We start from the raw sequence: 25606 nt of genomic DNA, 5'->3' as shown, positions 1-25606 counted from the left end.
GATCAGAGAAACCAGAGGTGCCTTTATTCCCAGATGTGACTGAATGCAAGGGGCTTGTGATCTAGAGATAATGCATGGCACAGGGCAGAATGTAATACTAATGGTGATACAGAAGGGCAAGATTCAATGTGTGGCACTCCCTAATCATCTGAGTAAGTGTTATCTGCAGCAGGTGGTGGCTACAGCTCTTTGAAGTCCCCATTCCCTGCCTACCCCTGCTTCCTTCTCACTGTGATAGGAAAGGCTCATCTGGAGCATGGTTGCATACAGGAGATTGGGAGAAGCCTTGCCCTGACCCCCTTCCCAGGGAACTGAGGTGAGGGAAGTGACAGAGCAGGACTATGTGTGTGTTGGATGCAGATGCAGCACATAGAGCTAGAGGCTGACCATCCTTCCTGAGAGAAGTAGTGTCCAGGACAAGAGGGCAGGGGAGACTTGGTGGCTTTGGTTTGGACCTCTGGCTGATGCAGAAAGGAATGCTGCTATGGGCAGTGGTATTCTTTGCAGCACAGAGAACACTGCAAAGTCATGCAAACCTCTCAGAGCTAATTATTTTCAACTACTTGAGTCAGTTTGCCTGCAGCTGCCTGTGTCTGGTAATAACAGCATCTCATACCCTGCTATTTTGGAGGAGTCAGTGATTTTGGAGTTTGACTTTGCCTCTAAAAGCATAAGAACTTTGGTCATTTCTGTGGAACCTCAAACCTGATGATACTAACCTCTCTCTCTCCTTCCCCACCCCCCTGCCCCCGTATGTCCTTTTATGCAGAAGTGGGTTGGTGCATCCCATAAGAAAATGACCCTTGATTTATTTGAATGGGGAATAGTCCTTCCAGAAGTCCTAGAAGTTTACACCATGCGTCCTTCCAACAGCACCTCACGGGAAGAGCTGCATGAGCTGAGAAAAGATCTGCCTTGCAGGCCCTGTGTGTCTTGCCTGACTGCCCCAGGTCAGGATAGCCAGTCTCTGCTGTCTAGTGTGAACAGCAGCAGTGGGACTCAGGACCGGTCATATGGGCATTTGTCCATTGATACTGTGACTGTGGCTGATGAATTTACACCTTGTAACTGCCAGTGCAACTGTAACCGTGTGTACAGGCGACATGAGCATACCATCAAGGAAGATGATAGTGCTGGAGAAACTGGTTACCCCAAGGTTAACGTTGATGATGAAGATGGAAAGATATCCAGTGACTTGCATCTGGCTGACCTGAGCACGCAGGACAAAATACTTGCTTCAGGCTCTGTGTCCACAGACCACCTGAGGAGTACAAGTGTCCCAGCCCACCAGCAAGTAGAAAGGGCTCTAGAAGGAGGGATGGGGAGCATCCTAGAAGCCCTTTGCTTGCAGCCTAATCAGTGGGAGTTGGAAAATCCAGGTTCTCTACCTTCTCCTGATGGTGAAAGTGTTTCCTACAGTGAAGGCTCCTATGACTTCTTCCCTCACATTGCAAGGCCTGGTGATAGTTACCCTATGATCTGCGTAGACTTGGACACTATCGACAGTGGCTTTGTGGACTCAGACTGTGGGAGTCCAGTTGACTGTGAATTTGAGCAAAACAGTCAGACCAACTGTGGGTCCATCCCTCTTGAGCGGGAGGGGGAGGACTTTCCACGGAGCTATGTCAAGCAGTGGGTCTCCTGTCGTTCTGATGGCCCTGTCAATGGGACACAGACAAACTAAGGACCTAATGTTGCCTTGCAGAGTGTAGGGCCTTTTCCATACAGTGCCAGGAGCAAAGCCTTAGCAAAATTCAGAAGAGAAACAAAGTATACTTTGCGTAAGCTCTATTGCACAAAACTGAAAACTGTTAGGTCTGTAGAAATATATGCCTATTTCTATTGCCACTTATCTTGTTCATGTGTCAAACTGGATATGATTGATTTTTCTTTTTTTTTTTAAGAATCCTAGGTCAAACCCCCTTATCATGGCAGAAAAAGCAACTGTACCCTTTAGCTTATGCAGATGTGTAAATTTTTTTGAAAGTAACCTTATGAAGAGTACAAAACTTTAAATTATTTTCCCCGGTATTCTCACATGATTTGAGAGTTTGGATGTACATGGAATCTTGAAAGCATAACCCATGGCAAGTGTGTTTGTTACATTAAAGTTCCCCTACCCTTTCCAAACAACACAGATGGTGTTATTGTTCCTACTAATATTTTTGGCTCTTTAAACCCAGCTGTAATAGTTTGTTAATTTTGGAGGGTCCCAGCCCTGTCCATGGGGCATGATCAAAAACAATTCTCATATGATCATCACAGAACTGTGTGTCCAAGAGACCAAACACAACTAAGGTTTCAGAAAGACTTTGCCTTTCCAGGTGGAGTCTGCAAATGAAAAGTCTTCAAAACACACAATTCCAGAGAAACACTTGCTACCAGGGCTTTCTACTGAATCAGCATTTCTCCCAGCATTTTCCAAGCACATTAACTGAAACATTGAGCAGCTTTTAGAACTATGCAGAAATTTCAGAAATGTCCTGCCTGGATGTGCCTGCAACTCCATCTTCTGCTTTGGACCTGGTCTGCTGCAGTTAACAGGTCAGTAGCACAAAGTCTGAGCAATTTCTGCTAGCGAATAAAGACAACTATGAAACTGCTATTTACACTGTAACTGTGAATATGTTTCCATCTGACATCTCTGTATCTCTGTTTTTTTTAGGATAATTGTCTTAAGTTACTGTAATACTGATATTGAATGTGGAGACCTACATCTTGTGTAGGCATAGTGCTACTAACCCCTGGGCTGCTTGGCTCCAGAAGATCTTATAATGAGAGAACCTTTATGGTGTATGTTTCCAGTGTGGTAATAATCTGTTGTTGCTGTGATACCAATAAACTCTCTTCCCTCTGCCCCATCTCTTACCCAAGACTTTAGCCAACCCCACAGCCCCCTAAACAAGAGGGAGCACTATAATGAAGAGAAGCTGTTTCTTTCACGGGTGAGTGCTGGGAGAGTTTTTTCTATGCATCCACATCCCTGGTTTGACTGTTCAGAACAGCCAAGGTCTCTACTATGTTGCTTTTGAACCTACAGGGCTTAGCTCTGCCCATGTTGTTATTACCCCCTCAATATACCCCTAACTCGACGGCTTCCTGGGCACTGCTCCAAGATACCACTTTTTTTTGGTTCCTTCCCTTCTTATTTTCCATTTTGCTTGTCATTTTCTGTGATAAGTCGTGGGAGGTATTGTCTCTGTGTGCTTATGCACCCTCCCTGCTGTGCTGCAAGTACCCTGCATGCCCTCCATGAGGCAGCAGAGGATCGAGCTCGCTCCACCACCTTGTTGAGCTGAGCCCGCCCCGCACTGGGCTACAAGGTCTGCTTGTATGGTGCTTATGTCTATGCGAATGTGTACTGGGCAGAAGCATCGCCGATGGCCTGTAACACAGTCTTCTGCAGCTTCGTCCTGCAGCTATTTGACCTTCAGAAACTACATTGTGGAAACTGGCCCCAGGCTGCTTAAGGGAGGAGGGGAAACTTGCCTATCTTTCTAGGGCCCTTTCGCATCTCGGTTTATCACGCTTGTTTCTGTTAGCATCGTTGGCCCCAGAACTGCTGAAGGAGCTGTTTCTGTTGCTGTTATGCTATCTAGCTGCACATCTGGAGAAGGTGGTGGTTTGGTGATGTGTTGGGCTGGAAGTTGCCTCTGGTCACCCTAGGAGGCAGACTTCATGGGCAGAGAAGAGCTTGCTTTGATATGCAGCATAAGGTTATTAAAATAAGGGAGACTGTTCCCTTTGAAGTAAGCTGTAACAACTAAGCTTTTGGCCAATGAGTTGTTGACACTGTGGATGTAGAGGGTTTTGAGGTGGGTTTGGGTTTTTTTTTCTGTGGCTCCTAGCAGCAAACTGCAAATGTCCCTGACCTAGCAATATCTAATTTGGAAAAACTGTGTTTCCCCAGGAATGCCAGGGCCATTGTTAGAATTGCAAGTCCATGTTTTGTTAGTTTTTGGGAGGCCTCCCCTGCTCTCAAACAAGCTGCCTGTAAAAGGTCTCACTCCACCCTTCTGTGACCTCAGTAACCCACAGTGGCAGATTCCTGAACAGCAGGGTGAAGCACAGGAAAGAGTTACGATAATAGTGTGGTAAAGGCATTTGACATTTAAGTGCTTGGCCAAGCAGGCCTGCTTAAAAGAATAGAGTTTGCATAGGCTGCTTAAGCCCTTTACTGCAGGGGAATCTGCTTAGCCACTCCTGCCAAGCTTAGGTAACCGGGTGATCTAACCTTAGCCTACCTTGCAAAGGTGAGGTTAGTCATGCGCTGAGCAGTGAGATGAGGTAGTAAGAAGATGCCAGCAACACCACCCATGTAGACAAAGCCCTTAGATGGCTGTGGTCTGCTGCACTTTGCACAGCATTCACAACCATCAGGGGCATGATAGCAGAATTAAGATGTTGCACTGACCAGAACAGTGTCCCTTTACTGGGTGACTTGATAAGCAGAGAAGGGAGGTCAAATCTCACAGATTCTTGAGTGACAGTATGCTTGGCATACAGAAGTGGTCCTGGACTATAGTACTGACTATCTGCTCTGATAGACTAGCAATGTATTTACTAGCCAAGCATAGAACCAGGTAGACACAGAAATCCCAGTTTATCTGAGTCTATCTGAGGCTACCTCAGGCTCAAAAATGTGCATTACTGCAGAAGCCAAGGACTGCAGCACAGATAGAGCAAGTGCTGCATGTCCCTGTAGCTTCCACTGTAATGTGATGCTTCTCCTATTTACTACATTTGCCTCTATAGTGATCCAAAACCAGAGGAGATAGCAAAACATATGCATTTGGTACTGGGTTCACAGTAGGCAAGCAGTGGATGTCTATCCAAATGGAGCACTTTGAACAAAACCAACCAAACAAAAAAGAACTTCAAGGTAGATGCAACTTGAAACAAATCACCTGGTGAGAAACACTGTTCACCTGATAAAAGCTAATTGTGGGACAGGTGTAAATGGGTCCTAGAAAACATAAAACAAGGGTCTGAGGGGCCTTTAGAGCAGGAGTTCAGTTAGTGGTCTTTGGGCTGAGTGGCACTTGGGATATGGGGGAAGTATGAAAAAAGGCAACTAGTAGAGATGTGTGATGTTCTTGTCAGAAATGCTGCTCTGTATTGTGGAATAGTAATAGGGAAGGAAACTGGGAAAAGAAGTTTGTGCTTTGCTGTTTGAGCCAAACTGCTGCTGCACTCCTGTACCGATCTTTCTGTTTGGCTATGTAGGCAGAATATGGTAAAAGCTGTGGGTCTTACATGGCTGTAGCATCTTTATGGTGACCTGCAGCAGTAGGCTGGGAAGATGCAGGGGTACAATTTGTCTCTACAGGAGACAAGATGTCTTCTGCTGCAGCAGGTGAACTCCAGGCATCTGGACAGTTCTGAGGCAGCGGGTGTTACTTGCTTAAATGACATGCTGAAGGCTGCTTGCATTTTAGGGGCTTTCTGTTTCTGCTCCTGTTCAGGATTGTTGTAACTGTAAAAAGCGTAATATACATTTAGATGGGTAACCATGGGGCCTCTTGGGAGTTGGCAGAGCCTTATTGGATGGGGAAGGCCCAAAAGCAGGTATTGAGAGAAGCACCATAACTCAACCTGTAGTACCCGTTTGGAAACGTCTGTCTCCATTTCTGCATGGCCCCTGCCTTCCTGTCTCTTGGCCCCTAAAGCTAATACTGGCAGACTGTTATTCAGTCTGTGCTTTGCCTGCTTCTCTCTTCCCCTTCTCTGGCACTAGACCCATGTCCGTGACTGACTTGATGGATCCTGGCTGTAACACTACCACTGCAGCATTGCAGCTGGGTATGGAAAGATCCGTTCCTTATACACTCTAGGATTTGGACATGGAAGCACTGCAATGCTTGTTTGCCTTTGCTTCCAGAGTTGCCCCTTTGAGTACAGTGCAGCAAGACGCTATGGAAGAAGTACAGGACAGGGCAGCTCAGGGATGCCTCAGGCATCTGAGCACAGTTGGGCAGAGGCCTTGGATGGAAGCAGTCTCATCTCACATCTAGACAGGGCTAAAAAACAGCTTTAGGTCACTTAGAGAGCTCTTCTGTTGGCCTTTTTTTATACAAGTGTTGCAAGAAGGTACTTTTATATTCAGCAAATTACTTGGCCTTTTAAATGTTAACCCTTTAACAGAAATTCCTCGGTTTCTCCATCACTAATGAGTAAGTGCAGATGCAGCTACTTTACCTCAATCTGATAATCTGAGCAGTTTTTTATTGGTTCTTGAGATTATCTTTAAAATCAGGCACAGTAAGCTCTGCTTTATTATGCCACTGCTGCTACTGCCTGATCATCAAACCACACAGCCTAAACTATCAAGGGACAGAAGCAGAACGAAAAGTGAAGTTTCCTTTGAGCTGGTAAGACAGTTTAACATATTTATGTGCTATGCCTGCCAGTAAACAATGATAGGATACATCTACTGAGCCAAGATATTGAAAAATAATTTTTTTTTTACTTAAATGTGGAATTCTATGCTGTTTCTTGTATTAGGAACCCAGAACAAGAAAATCACCAGAAGGGTCTTTGCACTTCTGTTCTGCTAGCTTGCTGAGCACAAAACGACACTATTGTGTTAAGTCTGATATGGATTGTGCTAGAAAGACACACCATCTTGAACAAATGATTTTTGGGTACTCTTCTCTGATTGAAACAGGTGAATGTAAATGAATCCAGCCAAAATAGCCCTTAATATTTGGGACTTTGCAGACAAAAATCTGCTTTTTTAAATGTATGTATATATATGTGTGTGTATGAATATTGCTTTATTCCAATAGTCATCCCTTGTAGCAGCTTTTTTTCAGCCTCTGGGATCCAAGTCTGTCAAATCTAAAAGTACATAGCTGTTCATTAGCATCAAATTGTGGAAAAATGGCTCTCCAAAGATGAAGAGAGAAAAAGACTGGTTATATGGGGTTCTCTCTGATAATCTGTGCAGATGAGGAAATCCTACTACTACTTATTCTCCAGCAGTTCACATGCTGATCGTGTGAGTCTACTATGTGCACTTGACATGTTTCTGTCAGACATGTGCTTAGAGGACTAGGTATTCAGAGGTAGATAATCTATCATTAATTTTTCTTAAAGGACCTACAAAATATTTTCTTGTAGGCAGGGATGATTGAAGGAGTGCCCACAATAAACAACCACACTTAGTAGCACAATGGATCACTCTGGAGAATGTGCACTTGCGGCTAACCTTAACGGATGGAGGGATGTGCATGTTGGTACAGACACACTATTGCTGTCACTGGTTTACTTCATAGGTGTGAGTCAGTGTCCTGCCTTTCTTTAGTGCATTTTGGTGCTGCCTCTGGAAGAGGTTGAAGCAAAGGAAGGGATTATGGCCAAGGGAGGGCAGGTCATCTATTGACTAATGGCTAAGATGTAAGGAGTGGAAACAGGGTGTTCAAGGCTTCAGGTCTGCTGTGCCTGCTCCCACTGTGCACCACTTGTATCTTGCTATGGGACGGAGAGTGAGCAGACCATGTTTTGGAAAAAAATCAGAGCCTGAAGCTTCTGACTTCCTCTGAGATTTAGGTGAGCATAGCAGACCATATGAGTGAGCTGCAAGAAGAAAAATTGCACTGACAAAACAATCTATATAAAAGTTGATGGCAGAGGTGGAATAGAACCTAGGAGTCCTGGCTGTCTGCTGTGGGCTGGCATATAATATCACTACATGTATCAAAGGGTACTCAAGCATGTTGAAGAATCTTATGCACACATCTCCACATGAAATTGTTGCTTGTGCTCTTGTATGACACCTCAATTTCATGTTTTATCAGGCCTTTGTGAAGCTGATCTTGTCTGTCTTGTAGTCATCCAAAGGTCCTTTTTTGTGTCTGTCACTGAACCCATTACATTTCTCTACACAATTTTTCTATCTCCTTTTCTCTATCACATCAAACATATCTTCTTGTCCCCACTTTCAAAGTCACTGACAGCCTTTCCTTGTCCTCTTGCCATCTCTCACTTCTTTATCAAGAAGTCAACTCTCTCTATGCTTCCACTTCCCACTAGATCATCAAATCAACTCCTCCTAACCTTCCTCCATGCTGCTGCTTACATACTAAAGGTGCTGCCTACAATTGTCTTGAAGAATGAGGTTGAGGTAGCTCAAGTCTCTTCTTAAAGCTCTGCTTTGCCAAGTTGCTAAAACCCAGACGATATCTAGGCTACTCACATGCTGAGACTGTGCTGACACCTTCTTGTATTACTTTGTGTCTCAGTGGTATCTACCAAATAATTTATTTTACCCTATAAATTCTTAAAAGCAAAGGCCACCTTTATCATGTGTTCTACTGGACCCCGAATGTGGGGGTTAGCCAGAACTTTGAATATGGATTTCTGGTAATACAAACAGATACAGCAATAACAGTCGATCACTTGTCTTTCTGTTGATAAGCATTTGAGAGCATTTGGAAAACCTGTGTTGTACAAATTCTTGTTAAAATGACTTGAAATGACTTTTGGGACATGGAGGCAGCTGATGGAACCACAGGAGGGGAGGGGAAGGGCAAGGGCATGGCTGTAAGGCCTCATTTCCTTAAGCAGATAACAGACAGAAGAACTCTGCCCTGGAAACATACAGAAAGGATGGAAACACCATTGCAACCTGCTTGAGACCACCTGGGAACTTGATGTCACCAATCCGTTTCTGGTGCTGAACCAACACCTGGATTGGTGGCAGCATACCTGGTGTATCAGTTCAGGGCCTTCTCTCAGACATGTGGTCTCTTTCTTTCCTGCAGAGTGAAGGTGGTTCTTCTCCCTTCCTCTGACACCTCCCACACCTACAGTTTTCACAGGGCTTTTCTGCCTTCACCCACAACTCAGAAATGTTGCAGAAACTGGGTGTTAGAACAACAACAAAAAAGCATCAAGCAGCCTGGCTAGTGATTTGATTTGTCTTCCAGTCCCCCAGCTGCTGTAATAGTGCCTTTGCTGCTAGCACTGGATATAGGGCATGCCAATGAGATGTTGCCTTGCAATGGTGCTGGCACCTTATTGGTTTCTGCTTGTTTCCTGGCTTGGTAATCAGCTTCTTGCTTTCCTCCTCCTGCAGAAAGAACAGGCACTGTTCAGAGATTATGGTCACTGGGAAAATGATGAATGCCTGCCATGTCACCAAGAAGCCCTTCACCCATCCATTCTCACTGAAATTGAAAAGTGCTTTTGCACTTGCCTCATTTTTGTCCCATTCTGTGGCTGTCTGCTGTCCAGCACCAAGAGGAGCTGAGGTCTGAATTGACCATGTCCATTTTCACAGAATCATAGAATTGTTTAGGTTGGAAAAGACCTTTAAGGTCGAGTCCAACCATCAACCCAACACCACCGTGCCCACTAAACCATGTCCCAAAGCGCCACATCTACAAGTTTTTTTGAACACCTCCAGGGATGGTGGCTCCATCACTTCCCTAGGTAGCCTGTTCCAATGCCTGACAACCCTTTCAGTAAAGAATTTTTTTTCTAATAGGCAATCTAAATTTTGCTACATGGCCTATCAGAACCTTCATATTGACCTACATAAGAGGAAGAGAATTTCACCAAAGCAGTTATTTTCTTCTGGGACTTGCTAAGACAGTTCATCTGTGGTCAGGCTGGGCTATCATCAGCTCAACCTGCCTTAGGGTAATGTCGCAACTCTTTTCCCACAGCTGAGTGACTTGAACCAGGTGGGAAGCACAGTGAGTATGAAAGATGAGAAAAGGCATCGGAGCATCTCTAGGATTCTAGCAAAGTTAGCAGCTATTTTCTTGCAAGGCCAAACTTATTGCAAGCATCAGCAGACATTACTCAAATGACCTCATTAATATGTCTCTATGCTTGCACTTAGCATTTCCCCTGAACACTACAAAATGTACAATTATTTCCTTTCTTTATAAGTGGGAAGTGTCTGGCAGTTACTGAGAAGTGATAGGACCTGTTTGTGAACCAGGTTTTTAGGATGTGGTACTATAGGTTTACCTTTGCAAGGTTGAGGACTGCCGATGTTAAGAGGAGAACACTACTGTGGTCACTTTAGGATGGACAATTATAACTAAGTCCTGCACCAATTTCATGACTTCCATCTGAGCTAAGGATTTTTTATTATTATTTTTTTAAGGTACCTAACCAAGATTTATAGTCTACAAGTCTTGGATCATATGTTTAGGCAAAAGGTTTCAGCAATAAAGATAGTTCCCCTTTGTACAAATTCTGCACTTTGTTTCTGTCTAATTGTATCTACCTTCAGTGCCCAACTACTGGATTCTTTCCATCTTTCTCTAGTAGATTTTAAAAAACCCAAAACAAAACAGACTTTTTTCCTACCTGAAATAATCTTCCCATGTAAGATACTTATGGCTGGTGTGAAGTTACTACTTAGCCTTTCCTTTGGTTAAGTTAAAGAGATTTAGTTGGTCTTTAGTTGCTCATTTCTGAGGAAAGTTATCCAGGATTAAATCATTCTTATAGCCCTTTTCAGAACTATTTTCATCTTTCCAGCAACTGTTGTTTGAAGCGTGGATCCCAACAGGGGAAATGAACTAATAATGGTGTTATGAATGCTACATGTAGCTGCAATAACACTTCTTTTAACTGATATGGATCCACAGTCTGTGCGTTAGCTCCTCTAATTGCATTAATGTACAGCAGACTCTCATTCAGCTGGTTATGTGCTATTTCCCCAAATCATTTTCTGATAAGCCTTTCAGAACTCAGTTTTCCACAGCCTACTTATGACTAACATTCATGGCTTCTAACACACAAATTTGCATTTAAACATGCTGTATTTGTTTCCAGGTGAGCTGGAGAGCCAGGAAATGTCTGTCATGTTTCAAACATTGCAGAACTGGACAAAGAACTTCCTGCAGTGGGGGGGTGGAGTTTCTCAAATTATTATGTGGAAATATTCTGGAAATATATCTTGTCCTATGTTTGTTTGTTTCTGTGCCTGAACAAGTTCTTGTAAGCACATGTATAATTCTACTTAATGCAGCTCTCTCTATTTCATATTTAGTCAGTCTTACTGTGTTTATCACAGGGATCGTATGCAACCCTGATTAGAATGATAAGCAGGAGAGACTTCATGCCTCCCAGCCTCCCTCAGCTAAAGTCAGCTAATGGTGACACTTCCTCTCAACCCCCACTCTGAAGAAGGTCTGCAGCAAAACAGGATATTTACAAAAAAACCCATAAATGAAGAGGTGGTGAAGTGGAACCCAGAAAGATTCCTTTTCTCTTTATCAGTTTTTGAAACATTGTAATTATTTTACTATTTAATTCAGAAAAGGGACACCATAAGCAGGCATAATTATAGGAAAGCTGTTGATATGTGGATGCTGCTGTCTTGCTTTGTGAAATCTGGGACTGGAAGGATACACTTGGGCATGGAGTCCAGCTCCTGCTACTGTTGATTACATCAGATCATGTAATCCCTTCAGTAAAACAATCCTAATAATTGAAATACCACAATCCTTGCTAAGCGTAGGCTCTTTCTCACTGACTCCTATTCAAGACTACTTCAGACCCTTTGTTGGTTAGAAACCACAATCTTATTCTATAGCCAGGCTATACTCATTTGGTCTTGTGCTAATGTTGTACTTAGTGGTTCTCCTATCCTGACACTTCTCCCTCCCTTTTCCCCAGCTTCTTCTGAAAGAGGGATCATAACCCCTGGCAAATTTTGTTTGTTTTTTTTTTTTCTTTTTTGCAATAACTAAGCCAAGCTCTTTCAAGACAGATCATTCTCACAGTCTCTCATTACCCCAGTCCTAGAGCTCGGTTCTGTGTCCATGCTTGTCAAGCAGTGCAAACAGTGTTCCTCCAACATTTTTTGAGTTTTTCAAGTAACTGTTTTTTTCTATATTTATTAGTGGTCTCTGTCTACAAACTCGCTGCATCTTTTCTGAGTTCCAGGCTGAGTCATGGGCTCCTTAGAGCAGCACACTACCTGCAGAGGTGCTGGGCTCGTTTGCTGGGTTAAGGTAATGGCAAATATTGCAAACTGAAAGCGTCTTTAAAAAACACTGTACATTGCTGAGTAGATCAGGTCAGGATTCTTCATATTAAACTTTGTTTGCTGGAAAATCATAAAATCAGAGAATTTTAATGAAAATATCATTTAAAATGAAAACTTCATCAGGAAAGACTTCACAGAATGGAATTTCTGGTTAAAAAGAAAGAGGAGTCCAGCATAACCTTGTAGAGAGATAGTGTTCCATATTGCAGAAGATACACTTCAAATATCCTTACACCATCCTTCAGTAAATTAAGTAACGACTAGGCCCTAAGCATTCTATATCCTAAATGAGTGCTTTGACCAGGAGCGTATCAGTTATTCCCTCTGTTTCTGTCTTTTGGAGGTTGGTTTTTTTGGTTTGGTTTTGTTGTTTTTTTTTTTTTTTTTTTTTTTTTACAGCAAGGAAATACTTATGAGAAGGAAATATGACCCCAAGATTCCCACACTGCAGATGAGCAACTAGGTTATCTGCCTGGAATTTTAGCTTTTTGTGTTTGTGTGTCTGAGAGAGAGAGAAAATTATGTTAGGTCTTTATTTTGTTCAGATACGAAATGGGTGAATTTCTAAAACAAAAAATCTGTAGGCTAGAATGGTTTTTGTTCCTGACCTCACACCCTTTCGCACTAGCTCAGGACAAGTCCAAGTGGCTTGAAGAAAGGCTCCCTCAAAAGTTTTGTGACACCAGCAGGACAAGCAAGTGTTCTTCTAATGAAGAGAAAAGGCAGGTGCAGAAGACCAGTTACTCAACTCCCTCAAGATAAAAAAGAACCATCATTAAAGGCAGGCAGCAGTGTTTGTGGTGTAGGTGGCTTTCAGCAGGTGACTACTGGTGGTGGACAAGCTCATGACAGAAAAAACTATTGAAGCCTTGAATATGCAGAAGTTTTGTCTGGTCTGGGAGGCCCCTGAGCTGCAAGTATCTGGAGGCTGAGAATGTTCTCAGAGAAGAATATCTATGCTTCCTCTATTGCTACGTTTTTCTCTAAGCATCTGGTTTTGGTTACAGTAAGAAACATGATATGGGGAAATATGAACATTTGTTCCAACCCACTGAGGCTCTCTACTGCTCTTAAAATGTCATAAATCAGATGCCAAAAAATGCAGGAAGAAGGAAAGATAGAACCCCCCCCCCCCGCCCCACCCCTGATAAAATCGCAGGAATTAGATTTCCTTCAGGCAGCTGGTGCTTTAGATTCCTGTGCAAAGTACTATTTTCTGCCATGAGAAGAAGAGTTCCTATAGAAGAAATAATATAGCTGAGCTGGTGCCCTGTCTGACAGAGTCAAGGTCAGCTTATGTCAGGGCTGGCAGAAGCATGTAGCTAAAGCTTCAACCTGCTGATACAAATACTGACAAAACTGCTTCTAACAATTGTTCTGTTTTAGATACTGTCTGGAATGGGAGGAGATGTGTGGCAGCTGGGCCTCCAGCTGTGCATTACTGCTGTGCTGCTCTTTGGTGGAGGAAGAGGGAAAGGTAAGAGGAGATCTGGAACAGGTCCAATGTGGGAAGAGAGGCACATGAATGTGCTCATTTTTCATTCACAGACCCTAAAGTATGCAATGCAAGATCTTGTCACTGCCCTTTCCTAGTAACCAGGACAGCTGGCTGGCAATGCCAGGCCTAGGGAACTGGGCACATACTGGACGAGCTGGGCAGCAGAAAAAACGTAGCCACTGCCCAAGGTCCCTGCCCTTATATCTTACACTCATCTCATGCAGTGAAGTGCAGTACAAGAGAGGAAGAATGTCACGAGGAAGGATAGATGAGGTGTCAGTAAAGAAAGCACTAGCACGCAATGCATTTGATATACCGAGCAAGGCTTCATCGGGTGATACATGAATGCAGCTCTGGTCTCCTTCCTCTGCAGAGCTCCCTGGCAGCCTGAGCTGCCTGAATAACTACGTGACTACTGTGAGCTGCACGTGGGCAATGGAGGAGCCCGTAGGCAACGGACCTTTCCACTTGCATTTCACCAAGTAAGAGATGCACACCAAGAGCTGTCTGTGGCAGCCCTGGCCCTGGCATGGGCAGGAGAGCGCAGAGGAGCAGAGATGGGGCCTGGCTGTGGGCTTTGTCATCCTCTGCAGCAGAGACCTGTGGCACAGCTAGCTCTGCCACCTCATCGCCCCATAGAGGGAATGCCTCAGAAGCTGCTCCCTCTGCACCCTTTTGTGGGCCCACAGCCTTGGGGGTGCAGCAGAGGTCCAGCACACATGACTGTGTGATCTCATGCTGGCTCAGGGCAGTCTGTCTATCTGTCCAGTGTCCCCTTCAGGCAGGGGCCTCTCAGCACAGAGAGCCTTCCCATCCCTGCCTCCACTCCCCATGATGTGGGGACTTCCAGAGCCCATCCCACAGGAAGCTGCCTAATCAATTTCTAACCACTTCTTGTCTTGTTGCCTAGAAATTAAACCCTAGTGGTTTAATCTAAATTAGTTAATATATATACACACGCACAAAAGGATTTTGAAAGTCCGGTGAGATATAAGGTTTAATAACAGGTTTAGAGTATTATGTGAATAATTTTTCCTCTAAGAGAAGAAATCGGGTGAATAGTTTGCTAGGTGATAGGATAATGAGCATTGTGATATGCTAACTTGAGATGAATGTGTTTTAGATTATGTAATAATGTTGTCTTGACTACCAATAATTATTACACGAGGGTAAGCCATGCTGACATTAGATGCTTCATATGTTCTGGTAAGGTTAAGTCAAAAATAGCCTAACTCTTAATGACATTGGATTTTACATCTATGAAAAAATGCCAAGCTGATAAACTGTGGTATCCCAGTTTATTGTGGGTTCACATGCAACATGAAATACTTGCTAATAAATGGCTACATTAGATAATTTAGTAATAGAAGACTGTTCTTTGGAGCTATTTCCCCAAGATGATGTTCTCTGTCATTTGTCCTGTTACGCTGTGCTGAAGCTTGTGACTATTAAAAAAAAACCAAACACAAACAAACAACAAACCAACCTCTGACATGTTTTGCTGTCAGTACTGGTTTGTTCGTAGCAAAAGAGGCTTTAATGTACAACTTGTTAGCTCTGTGCTGTGCATTTGTAACTAACTGTCCACCCACTCCTACCCCCCTACACCAGCTGCTTTCCTGGCAGCAACACACGGCAGCGCTTTCACTTTCAGAGGGAGCAAGGGGCAGTTCCTGGGAGGTTTGGTGGTCTCAGCAGTGAGGTTATGAAAGGTGTCTCCCTCCTCCCTCTTCAACCCTGCTGCCCAGCCAGCTTCAGCATTGCTTCCTCTGCTGTCTGCACTAAAGAGGTTCATGTTCTTCCAGAATGCGGTGCTGTGCTAAGCTGCTACCCATCTTTCATAAACTGAAAAGCACTTAATCATGTGACTTAAAAGAAACTTTCAGCCCTTTTATTCTTCCAGCCTCTGGTCAAAGGGCCACAATGCCAGCTGCAAACTGACTGCCACAGAGAGCATGCAGAATCAGTACCACTGCACAATCCATTTAGCCAGCCAGATCTTGGAAACAGATGGTTATAGAGTCTCCCTCCAAGGCAACTTCTTTGGACGTAATCACACGTACATTACCTTTCCAGAGTACAATCCCCGCAAGCACAGTAAGTATGAACCAGGGCAGCTCAGAGCTGAGGCTCTGCCTAGCAGCTTTGGGGTAGGTCTGATATGCTCTCTAACAAAGGGTTACTCACTCTCAAAGACAGCGAGGGAAAATAATGGAAACAAGCCCCACTGCCCATCCCTGGAGAGTGCACTATGTGGACTTCATCAATAAGGATGCAGTCCCAGTGTCTCTCCATTCTGACTTTTCCAGGACTTCAGAGGGCTGGCTCTGGAGCACCTTTCAAGTATACTTTTCATCTGCATCATGTTTTCTTGTGCCGTGGATAATGTACAACTGGATTGCCTCTATTGTTGGTTTTTTTCCTAAGAAATAAAGTCATGAGGAATCAAAGTCATGGATCTAATTCAATGTCCCATGGCCTGGTACTTCAGAGAAATGCTCTAGTATCTGAAATCTCAGAGACTGTCTATATTAGTGGTATGTTGGAAAAGCAGACCATGACATCTGGAGTGGTTCTTTGCTTGCAGGACTATCCCTGGGTCTATTTGAGTTATCATTAATTTATGTCAGTTCTGTAGCTGTTCTGACCTACCCCGTAAGCTAATTTGGTCTACTGCTGGTCTTGGTATCACTCTTTAGACCCAGCTTTATCTTCAAAGACTTCAGTCAGCCTAGTATCATGCATCTCCTTCTGTAGTGTTCATGTCCCAAATATTGTGAAAAAACCTACCTCTCTGTTTGCAGTAAAACTTGATCCACCTTTGAACGTCCAGAGCAACGCCACTGCCAGCAAGTGTCAGATATGGTGGAGTGTGCCTTGGTATCTCGTTGACATTCTTCAGTATGAGTTGCAGTATAAGGAGTACAGCATGTCCTGGGAGGTAACTGGATGAGGCACACACTGATACTGCCTTGCTCTTTGGGTGCAGTGGCCTTGCCACTCAGATCAGGGCCTTCTGGGAGCTGGCTGTTTTAAGCTGGCCTTCCTGTTTTCCCACATCAAGGCTGAAAGATTTTATATAAAACATCAATACTGAAGATTGCTCAATCTTCTTCTCCTGAACCCTGCATTCAGAAGTCATCCATCGTCATGTAGGCCCTCTTCTTGCATCCAAGAAAAGAGGATTTGGAAAAGAAAAGCGGGGCTGGGGTGTGTGTGTGGGGACAGGAGTATTTAAAAGATCATCCCTTTGCCTGGCCTTGTTAAGAGAAATTCTTTGTAATATTTTGCAGATCGCATTGAACAAGACACCACCCAGTTCACTGCCACAGATAGAAATTGAAGCCACAGAGCTTCGCAGTGGCATTGCTTACATTGCACGAGTTCGCTGCAAAATTTCTGAAAATGAAGATTCGTACCATAGTCAGTGGAGTGAGTGGAGCAAGACAACAGTGTTTCAAAGAGCAGGTACAAAGATTGTTATTTTTACCTTAATTAATGTCTTTTCACGTCCATGGTCCAAAAAAGGGAAGATACCTGGTAAAATGAAGCTTTTCAAATCAGAACTAGCTTCCTTCAAGTTTTCATAGTCAAATCACTTTCCTTGAGGTCTTTAGCAGCCTGTTTCATTTGCATTGCTCGGTCTTTGATTATTTTTGTGCTGATTCTTTTCCTAGGTGTACCAAAACTGTCTGAAAAGATCATAAATACCAAAACTATGCAGTTCTTTTTCATTCCTCTGAGTTTTGGCACGCTACTCTATTTATGTTGGAACTGCAAGCTTTCTTCAAGGTATGTTATAGTTTTTCATTAAGTTCCCCTTGATCTTTATAGCCTGAAGAGGGTAAATCAAGTGTCCTTATATCCCTTTTGCTTCCTGTTTCTGCTGCACAGATTCAACAGTCTTCAAAAGCTCTTTTGACAGTCTTGGGACATGCCGTTCCTTGGCTGATGATAGTTAATGACCCACTACATGATCCTTAAGGAGACCAAGTGCTTTTGTAGCACCCAAACTCAGCTAAAGCTCAATGTTGAGGGTGTCTTGGAGTTAAAGAAATTTAAACCAATGGAAATTTTTTGTTAAGTTCCATGTAGATAAATCAAAAGTGCAAGCACACAGCAATCCGTAAAGCTGGTTAAACTGATGTCAATTTGAAGCTACTTGTGACGTACCTGGCAGTAGTCAGTATATAAAATACCAATACAGGCAAACTACACTGACTCAGATTCAGTGTTTCTTAGGTTCTGGGACCAAGTTGTCCAGAGAAAAAAGTGTTTCTAGAACCTTGGTTCAACCATCCTCTGCAATTTTTTATGCTGGCAGAGCAAAGGTAAATCTCCTACCTCTTCCTTTTCTGCCTTGACATATATTATTTTGCTCCATATACATATCACTCTTAGAGAAACAGAATACATGATAAAATATTTTTACAGGATAGACTCGATAACAAAGGGACTAGGATGTCTGGCAGAATTTCTCTGTCTAAATGTACTGAAACTAGAACTCTCTAAAACATTTCCAGAAACAGTGGTTTAGCTCAAATAAGTTGCTAAACAAATGTAGAAATAGCTCAGTGCATATAATGAGTAATAGACTAGTACTGAGTTTACAGCATATAGCATTCCTCAGAAACTTTTAAGACTACACTTCAGGCTAGAAACTTTAAATGCATGCACAGGAGGCAGACAAACAATTGCATGAGATGTCAGAAACCATGTGAAATGGGCTTCTCGTGCAATCTTTCTAGCGTAAGTGTGGGGCTTTCATCTAATCAGTGTGCTGTATCATCAAGACAGAATACAGAAAAAATTGTCTGTTTTTTTTATTTTAAGTGTTGTTTTCTCACTTCAGGGCAAAAAGCCTCTCCTGCTTTAACATTCCCACACCAGCTGCTTTCTTTCAACCACTCTATAATTTGCACAATGGGAATTTTAAGGTAAGAAATAAGTTTCATTTCTTTCTTATGACCCTCAGTTCATGAGGGGAAGACTTTTTTTCTGGGATTAATCATTCTAGCTCCTGAGCAGGATTACTGACACATGGTTCCGGTCTTCCTGGGAGTTTATAGTTTCTCAGTTTCCTGCCTCCACATACTAGTTACACCACCAGAGCTTCTGTCCAGTTTCTCTGTCCTCAGAAATAAAACCCCTCCAGTCACTCACTCCCTATCCATGCTGAACATGAAAGGTGCACCCTGTCTTTGCAAAGACAAAGCAATACAAGCAGCTTGCAGTATATTCTGGAGGTAAAATCTTGAAAATTTCTTGTGACATCTTGTGAAACTAGCAGCTAGATTCTCTACCCTATTACTCTAACTTTGCCCAGTAGATTTGCACTAAATCTCTGGATTATTGTGCCAAAGCCATATAGAAAGAAGAGTTATTCTGCAAACTCCAACTCTAAGCAAAATGTCCTGAACTTATTGATCCTTTCACTAGGACTGGGTTGGACCTAATGAGGCTTGTAGCCATCTTAGAAGAGAGGAGGCCAGGAACTCAAACAAAGTGACTGCAGATGGAGTTTCTGAGCTAAACACCCAAGAACTGATTTCCCAGATCTCCTTGAAAACTATGGAAAGCACAAATCTGGTTGCTGCAGAAGAAAACTTCGTATTTGCCTCAGGTCCAAGCCAGCAGTATGTTCCCAGCAGGTGTGGAAGAGCAGAAGAGACAGAAGTGAGGCTGGGAATATTGTTTGCACAAAACCATGCTGATGATACAGTTGGCCTGAAAATCTCTGAAATAATTAAAGCCAACCTTGAGACCCCTAGCATGGGAAGGAATTATCCCTCTCACTCACAGTATGGAAAGGGTGACTTCCTTATGCTTCAGGAATCTTTAGAGATAGCAAATGTGTCCTTCAGCAGTAGTGACTATTGTACCTTGTGTGACAATGATACCACAGGTTTGATTTCTGCTGAACTACTGAAGCTCTCCAATGGTAATAGTCTTGTCAAACATCAGAATGATCAGAGTGACCTTCCCTGAGGAATACTGCCTGCAAAGGTTTTTGTGCTGTCCTCTCACCTCCCAACACTGTCTTCCCAAGTGGCTTAAACAGTGACTGTGCAGACAATTACACACATGTATCATTTTTAGGTAAATCCTCAATTTCTGTACTTCAGAAGAAGACTGTGACCAACTCCTCTGGCTAGCAAATACTACCCCTACAGGCATGGCAAGGCCTGACTCTAGCAACATCGGCTGTCTCAGGAGACACTTGACCATGCCCTTCCCTGTATTAACCTCCTGGCAGTAGCAGAAGTCCAGCAACCCCCTAGTCTAAGGAAGTAGTAACAGACCTGCTGTTTTTCCTCAGAAAGAGTTGTTGGAATTCTGTGCCTCTCAAAAGCAGCAATATTTGCAAAGTGCTGAACCATGATTTAAACTCCATTGTTATTTTAAAACTATGTACGTTTTTTCATAAAACCACGATAAACAATTTTTGCTAAAGAGGATAATTTTGCTTTTTAATATGATATTGATGACTTCAAATCGTTCCTTATTTCATCAGAATTTATAATTGCACTATTTAAAGATAATCAGGCAGTGGGCCTTGTTCTTTATTATCCTGAATGGCTGTAACTTTTTATTTTGCAGTAACTAAGCCCCATGTACTGCTTTGATTTTAACAAAAATTTATTCCAAGGTTAAGTGGCTGGGCTGATCTAATGGAGAAAGGTGAAAAGCAAAAATAGCACAAATAAGCTTTATTTAATTACAAAACAGGACAGGCCCACTGCCTTTCCAGGGCTTTTTTTATTTCTCCAGAATTGACAAGTCCTTTGCCTATCTGCTCAACAGGTACAAACTTTCTGAGCTGAATCTCTGGCGGTTTACTTTCTGCCCTAGACACAGAAAATCCTATATATGATTGATTACCCACCAAGCAGACTCCTGGAGTCTTAGTTACATCTCCTAGATGTAAAGGGCTCAACAATTTTAGCAAGCATACTGAAATGTGTGCAAGTGCTTCTACACTAGCTGGCACGTGCATGCATACAAGTCACATTCATTCCCTCCACTTTGGGAGTGCTTCCCTTGTCTCTCTGGTGACTGTTAGCACTGATCAGTTTTGACAAGGCAAAGAAAGATTTCAGTTATAAGTAACAAAGTAGATCGAGACACCCTTCCGAAATACATGTGCTAAGCCAGAGAACTAGTGGGGGAAGTCTTCCATCTGGGAGAAAAGCAGCAAAAGAATAGGGAGTTTACACCCAACTTGTGTGACAGGCACAGGAGGTGCCAGCAGTGATTTGTTTTCAGTGTTGTAAGCAAAGGGCTTTTCTGATATCTGAAAAAATATCCCCTTTCTAGTCCTTTGTGCTTTTTATCTTGTAAAAACTATATTCAAGGGTGCTTTTTATACTATACCACAACCTAATGGCGGGTGAAGAATGTGGTGTTATTGTCATTAACAGTTGCTATAATTTCCTCTGGAGAAGAAAATCCGTAAAACAAGACCACATGCTTGAAGGATTTTGGTGATGCCAAACTTTTAGACCCCCTACTGTGGCTTGATTTGGTGTCCCAAATTTCAAATCTTCGGAATTAGAGTGATGCTTCCTGAAATTGTCAGATCAGTTGTATCTTAAATCTCTCAGATCTTGACAGCCCTTGCTTATGAACGTGTTTGCACAGAAATTGAACCAGTTTCATAAGATCTTGTTCAGCTAACAACATATTCTGTACTGGTAATATTAGCAAAAGGAGAATGGGAACAATTATATTCAGATGTGAGTAAGGAGCTGCAGGTAAGGCTATGGAATGGAGACCACAAAACTTAATGAGATAGAGAAGCAAAAGGAAATAGAGAGATTGAATGTAGTAGGAAATTACTTGAGAGAAATGAAAAGTCAAAGATGCTGCTGTCTGTGTCCATCAGGCCAGGACAGCAAGACTGTAAGAACTGAGTCTGGAGATGATGACAGGCTGATGGTTAAAGGGCTGAAATGATATTGCAGCATCAGTGGTTATCCAGGTGAAACTCTAACAACTTTGAGCTGCTTCTGCTTTTACGCAGCTACTTATAAAATGGGAAAAGTGCAAAGAGGAAAGGTACCATAGAAAATGTTGTTGTAGCCAGAAAAAAAGAACAAAATGCCTCTGCTTTACAATTAGGTCTTTGGAACAATAAAAGCCTCATTTTTATTCAGCCAATGAAAAACTACAATTTTTCTAGAAAAGCGGTGCATAAAAGCCCATTGTTCTGTCCTTTTGCTTTGTGTTTTTGGTTTTGGGTTTTGTTGTTTAGGGTTTTTGTTCAGGGGTTTTTTGTGTCATGCTTGAGGCTGGTATTGGGTTCAAGCTATGGTTTTTCACAGCTTCTTCCAGAATCTCTGAACTATTCTAAGGCTGAGTTTTCCTTCTAAGTGTGAGATATATATCTATATCTCTCTCTATATTTATATATAAATATATATATATAGTGGAAGACAGAGAACTACCATCTGGTAAGGAGACATAATGTGGGCTCTGGTCAAGCCTCTGAAGCCTTTCATTTCCCGTGACTACGGAGTGTATGCTGTATGTATCATCTGCAACCAGAACAAAGTGGCCAGTATTTTTCCCTTTCTTTTCTTCCTGTTGAGTTTTGTCAGAGGAAACAATTTCAGAAGATATTTAAGTAATGCCTGTAAGCCACTAAGGAGTTGAAAATGTTCTGTGACAAAGATTTTTAGTTGTGGGTTTGTTTTGTTTTGTTTTTTTTTTTTTTTTCTCAAAGTGAATAAAGTAGAAGAACTAATGCTATGATTATTCAGAAGTAAATAAAGCAGAGGAATTAATGCCACTTTGATTTTTCAGAAGTTAGTGCCTGAGAGCTTTGGAAAGAACTTTAGTTTAGAAAACACTGACTATATGAATCATTAGGAAAAGCTGGTTTGAAAACATTACAGAAGAACTAGGAGAGGGAAGAACTAAATGCTCTTCCTAGTTCGCAGACCAAAGCACTAAGCCAGTGCTGCTGCTACCACTATCAACAGAAAAGGGATAAGGCAGCTCCTGATTGAAGATATATTTTACAGCTCATAAAGCCAAGGGGGACCAGCATGGTGAGCTATCCCATGGCATGTGAGTACCACTGTAGTTCTGCTAGTGCGCACCCAATAGCTATACCTCTGGTGAAGTGTTGGTGTTCCCAGTACTGAGTGATAGCAGCTGTATCTCTGTCAGACATTCTGTTGTTTAGTCATCTGCATGCTCATTTGAGGGGGTAAGATGATCAGACTGCATGTTTCTCAACCGTATAGGTATCAGCACTGACACAAACTCATTTTGAAAGAGCAGCAAACAAGTCACAAACATTAAGACACAGCACTCAACCTGTTGTGCCCTCGCAGTTAGGATGACTTGTCTTCACAGTGTGGCTTCTAATGCATCAAAGCAAAACGCAAGCGTCAAATAGTGGTGTTTGGCATGCTGAAACATGCCCCGCAGCCCTGAGCTTCAGGGCTCAAGATCACTGATCTGCGAACGCCTGCTCAAAGGTGCAGAAGCCTAGCCTGTGAAACCAATCTTTTTTCCTGAGACTGCCATTAGTCAATGGCCAAATAAAGCCACAAAGCCATAAATCTTTTCCTGGTTAAGTAAGCAGATAGGAGGAGAGTAATTCCAAAGACAAGAGAAACAAGCTTGCTCTTTTTAGTTTACATTTGTTAAATTTGGTTATTGTGTAAACAAAGGACAGAAAATGTTGGTTAGACTCGGAGCAGCACCATCTTACAAACTGCCCAGTGTGAACTCTGTCAGTTCCATCTCCACAGCCCTATCACTCCATCTTTCCTGTATTGCTGTGCTCCTGTGAGTCATAAATCCTGTGCTGCAGAAGTCTTCCTCTATTAGCACAGGCCTTTCCAGACAAGCATAGTCTCTTGAGTCTCTCAGCATCCCTCAGCAGAGTGTATGCTCTTTCACAGAGCCATCCACATGTTCACTCATCTAGCCAGTAAAAACACCCCAAATTGAAAATAATCTGTTTAATCTTCAGTAATTTAATCTAATCTGCAGATCTGTTCCTGCTAGAGGCATAGCAATTCTGAAGACAGAGGTGCTAATCAAGTACAGAAATCTAAACTATTAGTTCTAAAGCAAGAACTGTAATATTTGACAACATACATGTTTATGTACTGGTGATCATAACTGGAAAAAAGGAGGGGATGTTCTTTTTATGCTAGGAAAGGGAATGAACACACAGGGGCTTTTGTTTGTCTGGTTTTAACAACATGCAAGCCAAGGATTAAGTTGCAACACAGAACTACAGCACTTGGATTGCTGCTTCTTTGATGCTCATGAAGCCAAATTAATTGACAAAATCCCCATGTCAAATCTTATCATTTTAGGGCTGGTGAACAGATTGATCTGATCAACACACTTCCTATTTTCAGCGTGTATTGGAGTGCGGCACACAAAATGCTGTGACAGCATCAGCTCTAGATATCATGTGCATGTACAACAGCCCAGTATTATGCGGTATTTGCCTCTGTCTAGAAGTAGTATGTTTATATTCATATAGTACTGCAGGCCCAATACAATATGGCTTTTTGAGCCAAGCTGATTCACATGAAGCCTAATATAGGCAGTGCCAGAGTGCAGAAGTAACAGTCGTTACAGTCTAAATGCAAGTACTGAGTTGTCTTTTGTATTATCTTTTTCTAACGTGGTCTGCCAAATGCTGAAAAAGTTGTAAGCCATAGGCAAGTCTAAATAAAGCATTAGTTTAAGAAAGGAATCAGGGCATCAATGTGGACAGCTCTGAAGACTTTTCCATAACATACTTTTACATTCAAAACCAGACAATAGATGTATTCAGAATGAGATTCATAGTACTAGAGAAAAAAAATTAAGAATGCTTTCACATAAATCAGCAGCATGCCTCACCTGGTTTCAGTGTGCAGAACTGGTTACCCCAACTTTATGAGATTAGTTTTCAATAGCTTGCACAGTGGTTCTGACAGCTCAATATATTGCAGGAGGAGGTACACCACTGCCAAACACATAGGTAATACAACCTTTTGACTCCTAATACCAGTTTCTTCTTTACATAGCTAAAGATCATATATGCCATTTAAAGACTAATGATCCCGCCCATCACCTTCCCTTAGCTTCATGCCCTAAAATCTGCACTGCTGCTACCACCAAACTGAGTTTTTTTGTCTGCTGGAAATAAGGATGAAGTTAGTTATTTAATCAGCATTCTGTGGGAGGGAGAACACAGGATGCATTCTTCCCTGGCTGGGAAATCTTGGACCAGCTCTAAAGAAATAAATGGAGTCAGCTCAGCAATATTTCTGGGGCTAGATAGTCCAGTGACATGAAAGTCACTTGCCAATCTGAATGGAACTTGTGTACATGAACTGAGAAGTCTAGGGTTTGTTTACAATATGCCTGTCTCTGATCTTCTTACGTTTGTTATAGTCAAAGTTTTCCTATTGCTGCAATATAGTTGCTTGCATTTGCAAACTGTGTATTAAAAATTAATTTATCTCTCTGGGTCTAATACCCAAAGAGCTACATGTGATTTTGTACCTGTACCGTCAGTTACAGAAATGCTTTCCATAGCCATATGATTCAGAGACTTAAGTGAGAACACAGCTGGAATACATGTCTCTATGGAGAGAACTGCTGTGTCTAGTCTGTCTTAGTGTCACGGCTTAAAGTGCAACAATAGGCCTTAACTGGCCTGACCAGTCTCACCTGGGACTCACATCCTCTGCCCAGGGCCTGGGAGCTCCATTTTACCTCCATTTAGGCCTGAGTGACTGTCCTGGTTTTGGCTGAGATAATTTTCTTTCCAGTAGCTGGTATAGTGTTATGTCTTGGATTCAGTATGAGAATAACGTAGGTAACACACTGATGTTTTCAGTTGTTGCTAAGTAGTGTTTAAGACTAAGTCAAGGATTTTTCAGCTTCTCACACCCAGCCAGCAAGAAGGCTGGAGGGGCACAAGAAGTTGGGAGGGGACACAGCCGGGACAGCTGACCCAAACTGGCCAAAGGGATATTCCAGATCATATGGCATCATGCCCAGTATATAAACTGGGGGGAGTTGGCCAAGGTGGGGCGGATTGCTGCTCGGGAACTAACTGGGCATTG

The 25606-nt window shown here is 42.6% G+C and overlaps 2 protein-coding genes and 1 long non-coding RNA gene across 8 annotated transcripts in view; all 3 read left to right on the top strand.

Annotated features, from left to right (window-relative positions):
* The window catches only part of IL21R (interleukin 21 receptor), a 29402-nt gene extending 26545 nt beyond the window's left edge, over positions 1–2857 (top strand). For all 5 annotated transcript variants that reach the window (XM_041120188.1, XM_041120187.1, XM_041120190.1 and 2 more), the window contains one exon: positions 770–2857. In XM_041120188.1, coding sequence (XP_040976122.1) covers positions 770–1684 — 915 coding nt within the window. In that variant the 3' untranslated portion in view covers positions 1685–2857. The remainder of the gene's footprint in view (positions 1–769) is intronic.
* LOC115335529 (interleukin-9 receptor-like) lies at positions 2428–19964 on the top strand. 2 transcript variants are annotated; one of them, XM_030001290.2, is made up of 11 exons: positions 2428–2544; positions 2875–2945; positions 11914–11981; positions 13403–13493; positions 13888–13996; positions 15418–15611; positions 16319–16455; positions 16808–16982; positions 17192–17306; positions 18367–18451; positions 18954–19964. In XM_030001290.2, the coding sequence occupies exons 3-11, from the start codon at positions 11922–11924 to the stop codon at positions 19500–19502; spliced, it is 1515 nt and encodes a 504-aa protein (XP_029857150.1). In that variant the 5' UTR covers positions 2428–2544; positions 2875–2945; positions 11914–11921; the 3' UTR covers positions 19503–19964. The 2 variants fall into 2 exon arrangements, with proteins under 2 accessions (XP_029857150.1, XP_029857149.1); XM_030001289.2 differs by lacking the exons at positions 2428–2544; positions 2875–2945; positions 11914–11981 and adding an exon at positions 6120–6371.
* Positions 19965–21197: 1233 nt separating this feature from the next.
* LOC121232610 lies at positions 21198–25355 on the top strand. The gene is made up of 3 exons (XR_005931430.1): positions 21198–21208; positions 23117–23120; positions 23580–25355. It is a non-coding gene; the product is annotated as an uncharacterized LOC121232610 (long non-coding RNA).
* The last annotated feature ends 251 nt before the right edge of the window (positions 25356–25606 follow it).

Source organism: Aquila chrysaetos, chromosome 25, assembly GCF_900496995.4.
Source record: "Aquila chrysaetos chrysaetos chromosome 25, bAquChr1.4, whole genome shotgun sequence".
Taxonomy (NCBI): domain Eukaryota; kingdom Metazoa; phylum Chordata; class Aves; order Accipitriformes; family Accipitridae; genus Aquila; species Aquila chrysaetos.
The sequence above is the reverse complement of the archived record's forward strand: the minus strand, read 5'-3'. Positions and strand labels throughout refer to the sequence as shown.

Excerpts from the sequence above, each read along its gene's own strand:
- LOC115335529 (XM_030001289.2), top strand. The coding sequence starts at position 6,279 with ATGCCACTGCTGCTACTGCCTGATCATCAAACCACACAGCCTAAACTA. Across the intron at positions 16,983-17,191 it reads AACAGTGTTTCAAAGAGCAG|GTGTACCAAAACTGTCTGAA; the intron begins GTACAAAGATTG and ends TTCTTTTCCTAG. Across the intron at positions 18,452-18,953 it reads TGCACAATGGGAATTTTAAG|GACTGGGTTGGACCTAATGA; the intron begins GTAAGAAATAAG and ends TCCTTTCACTAG.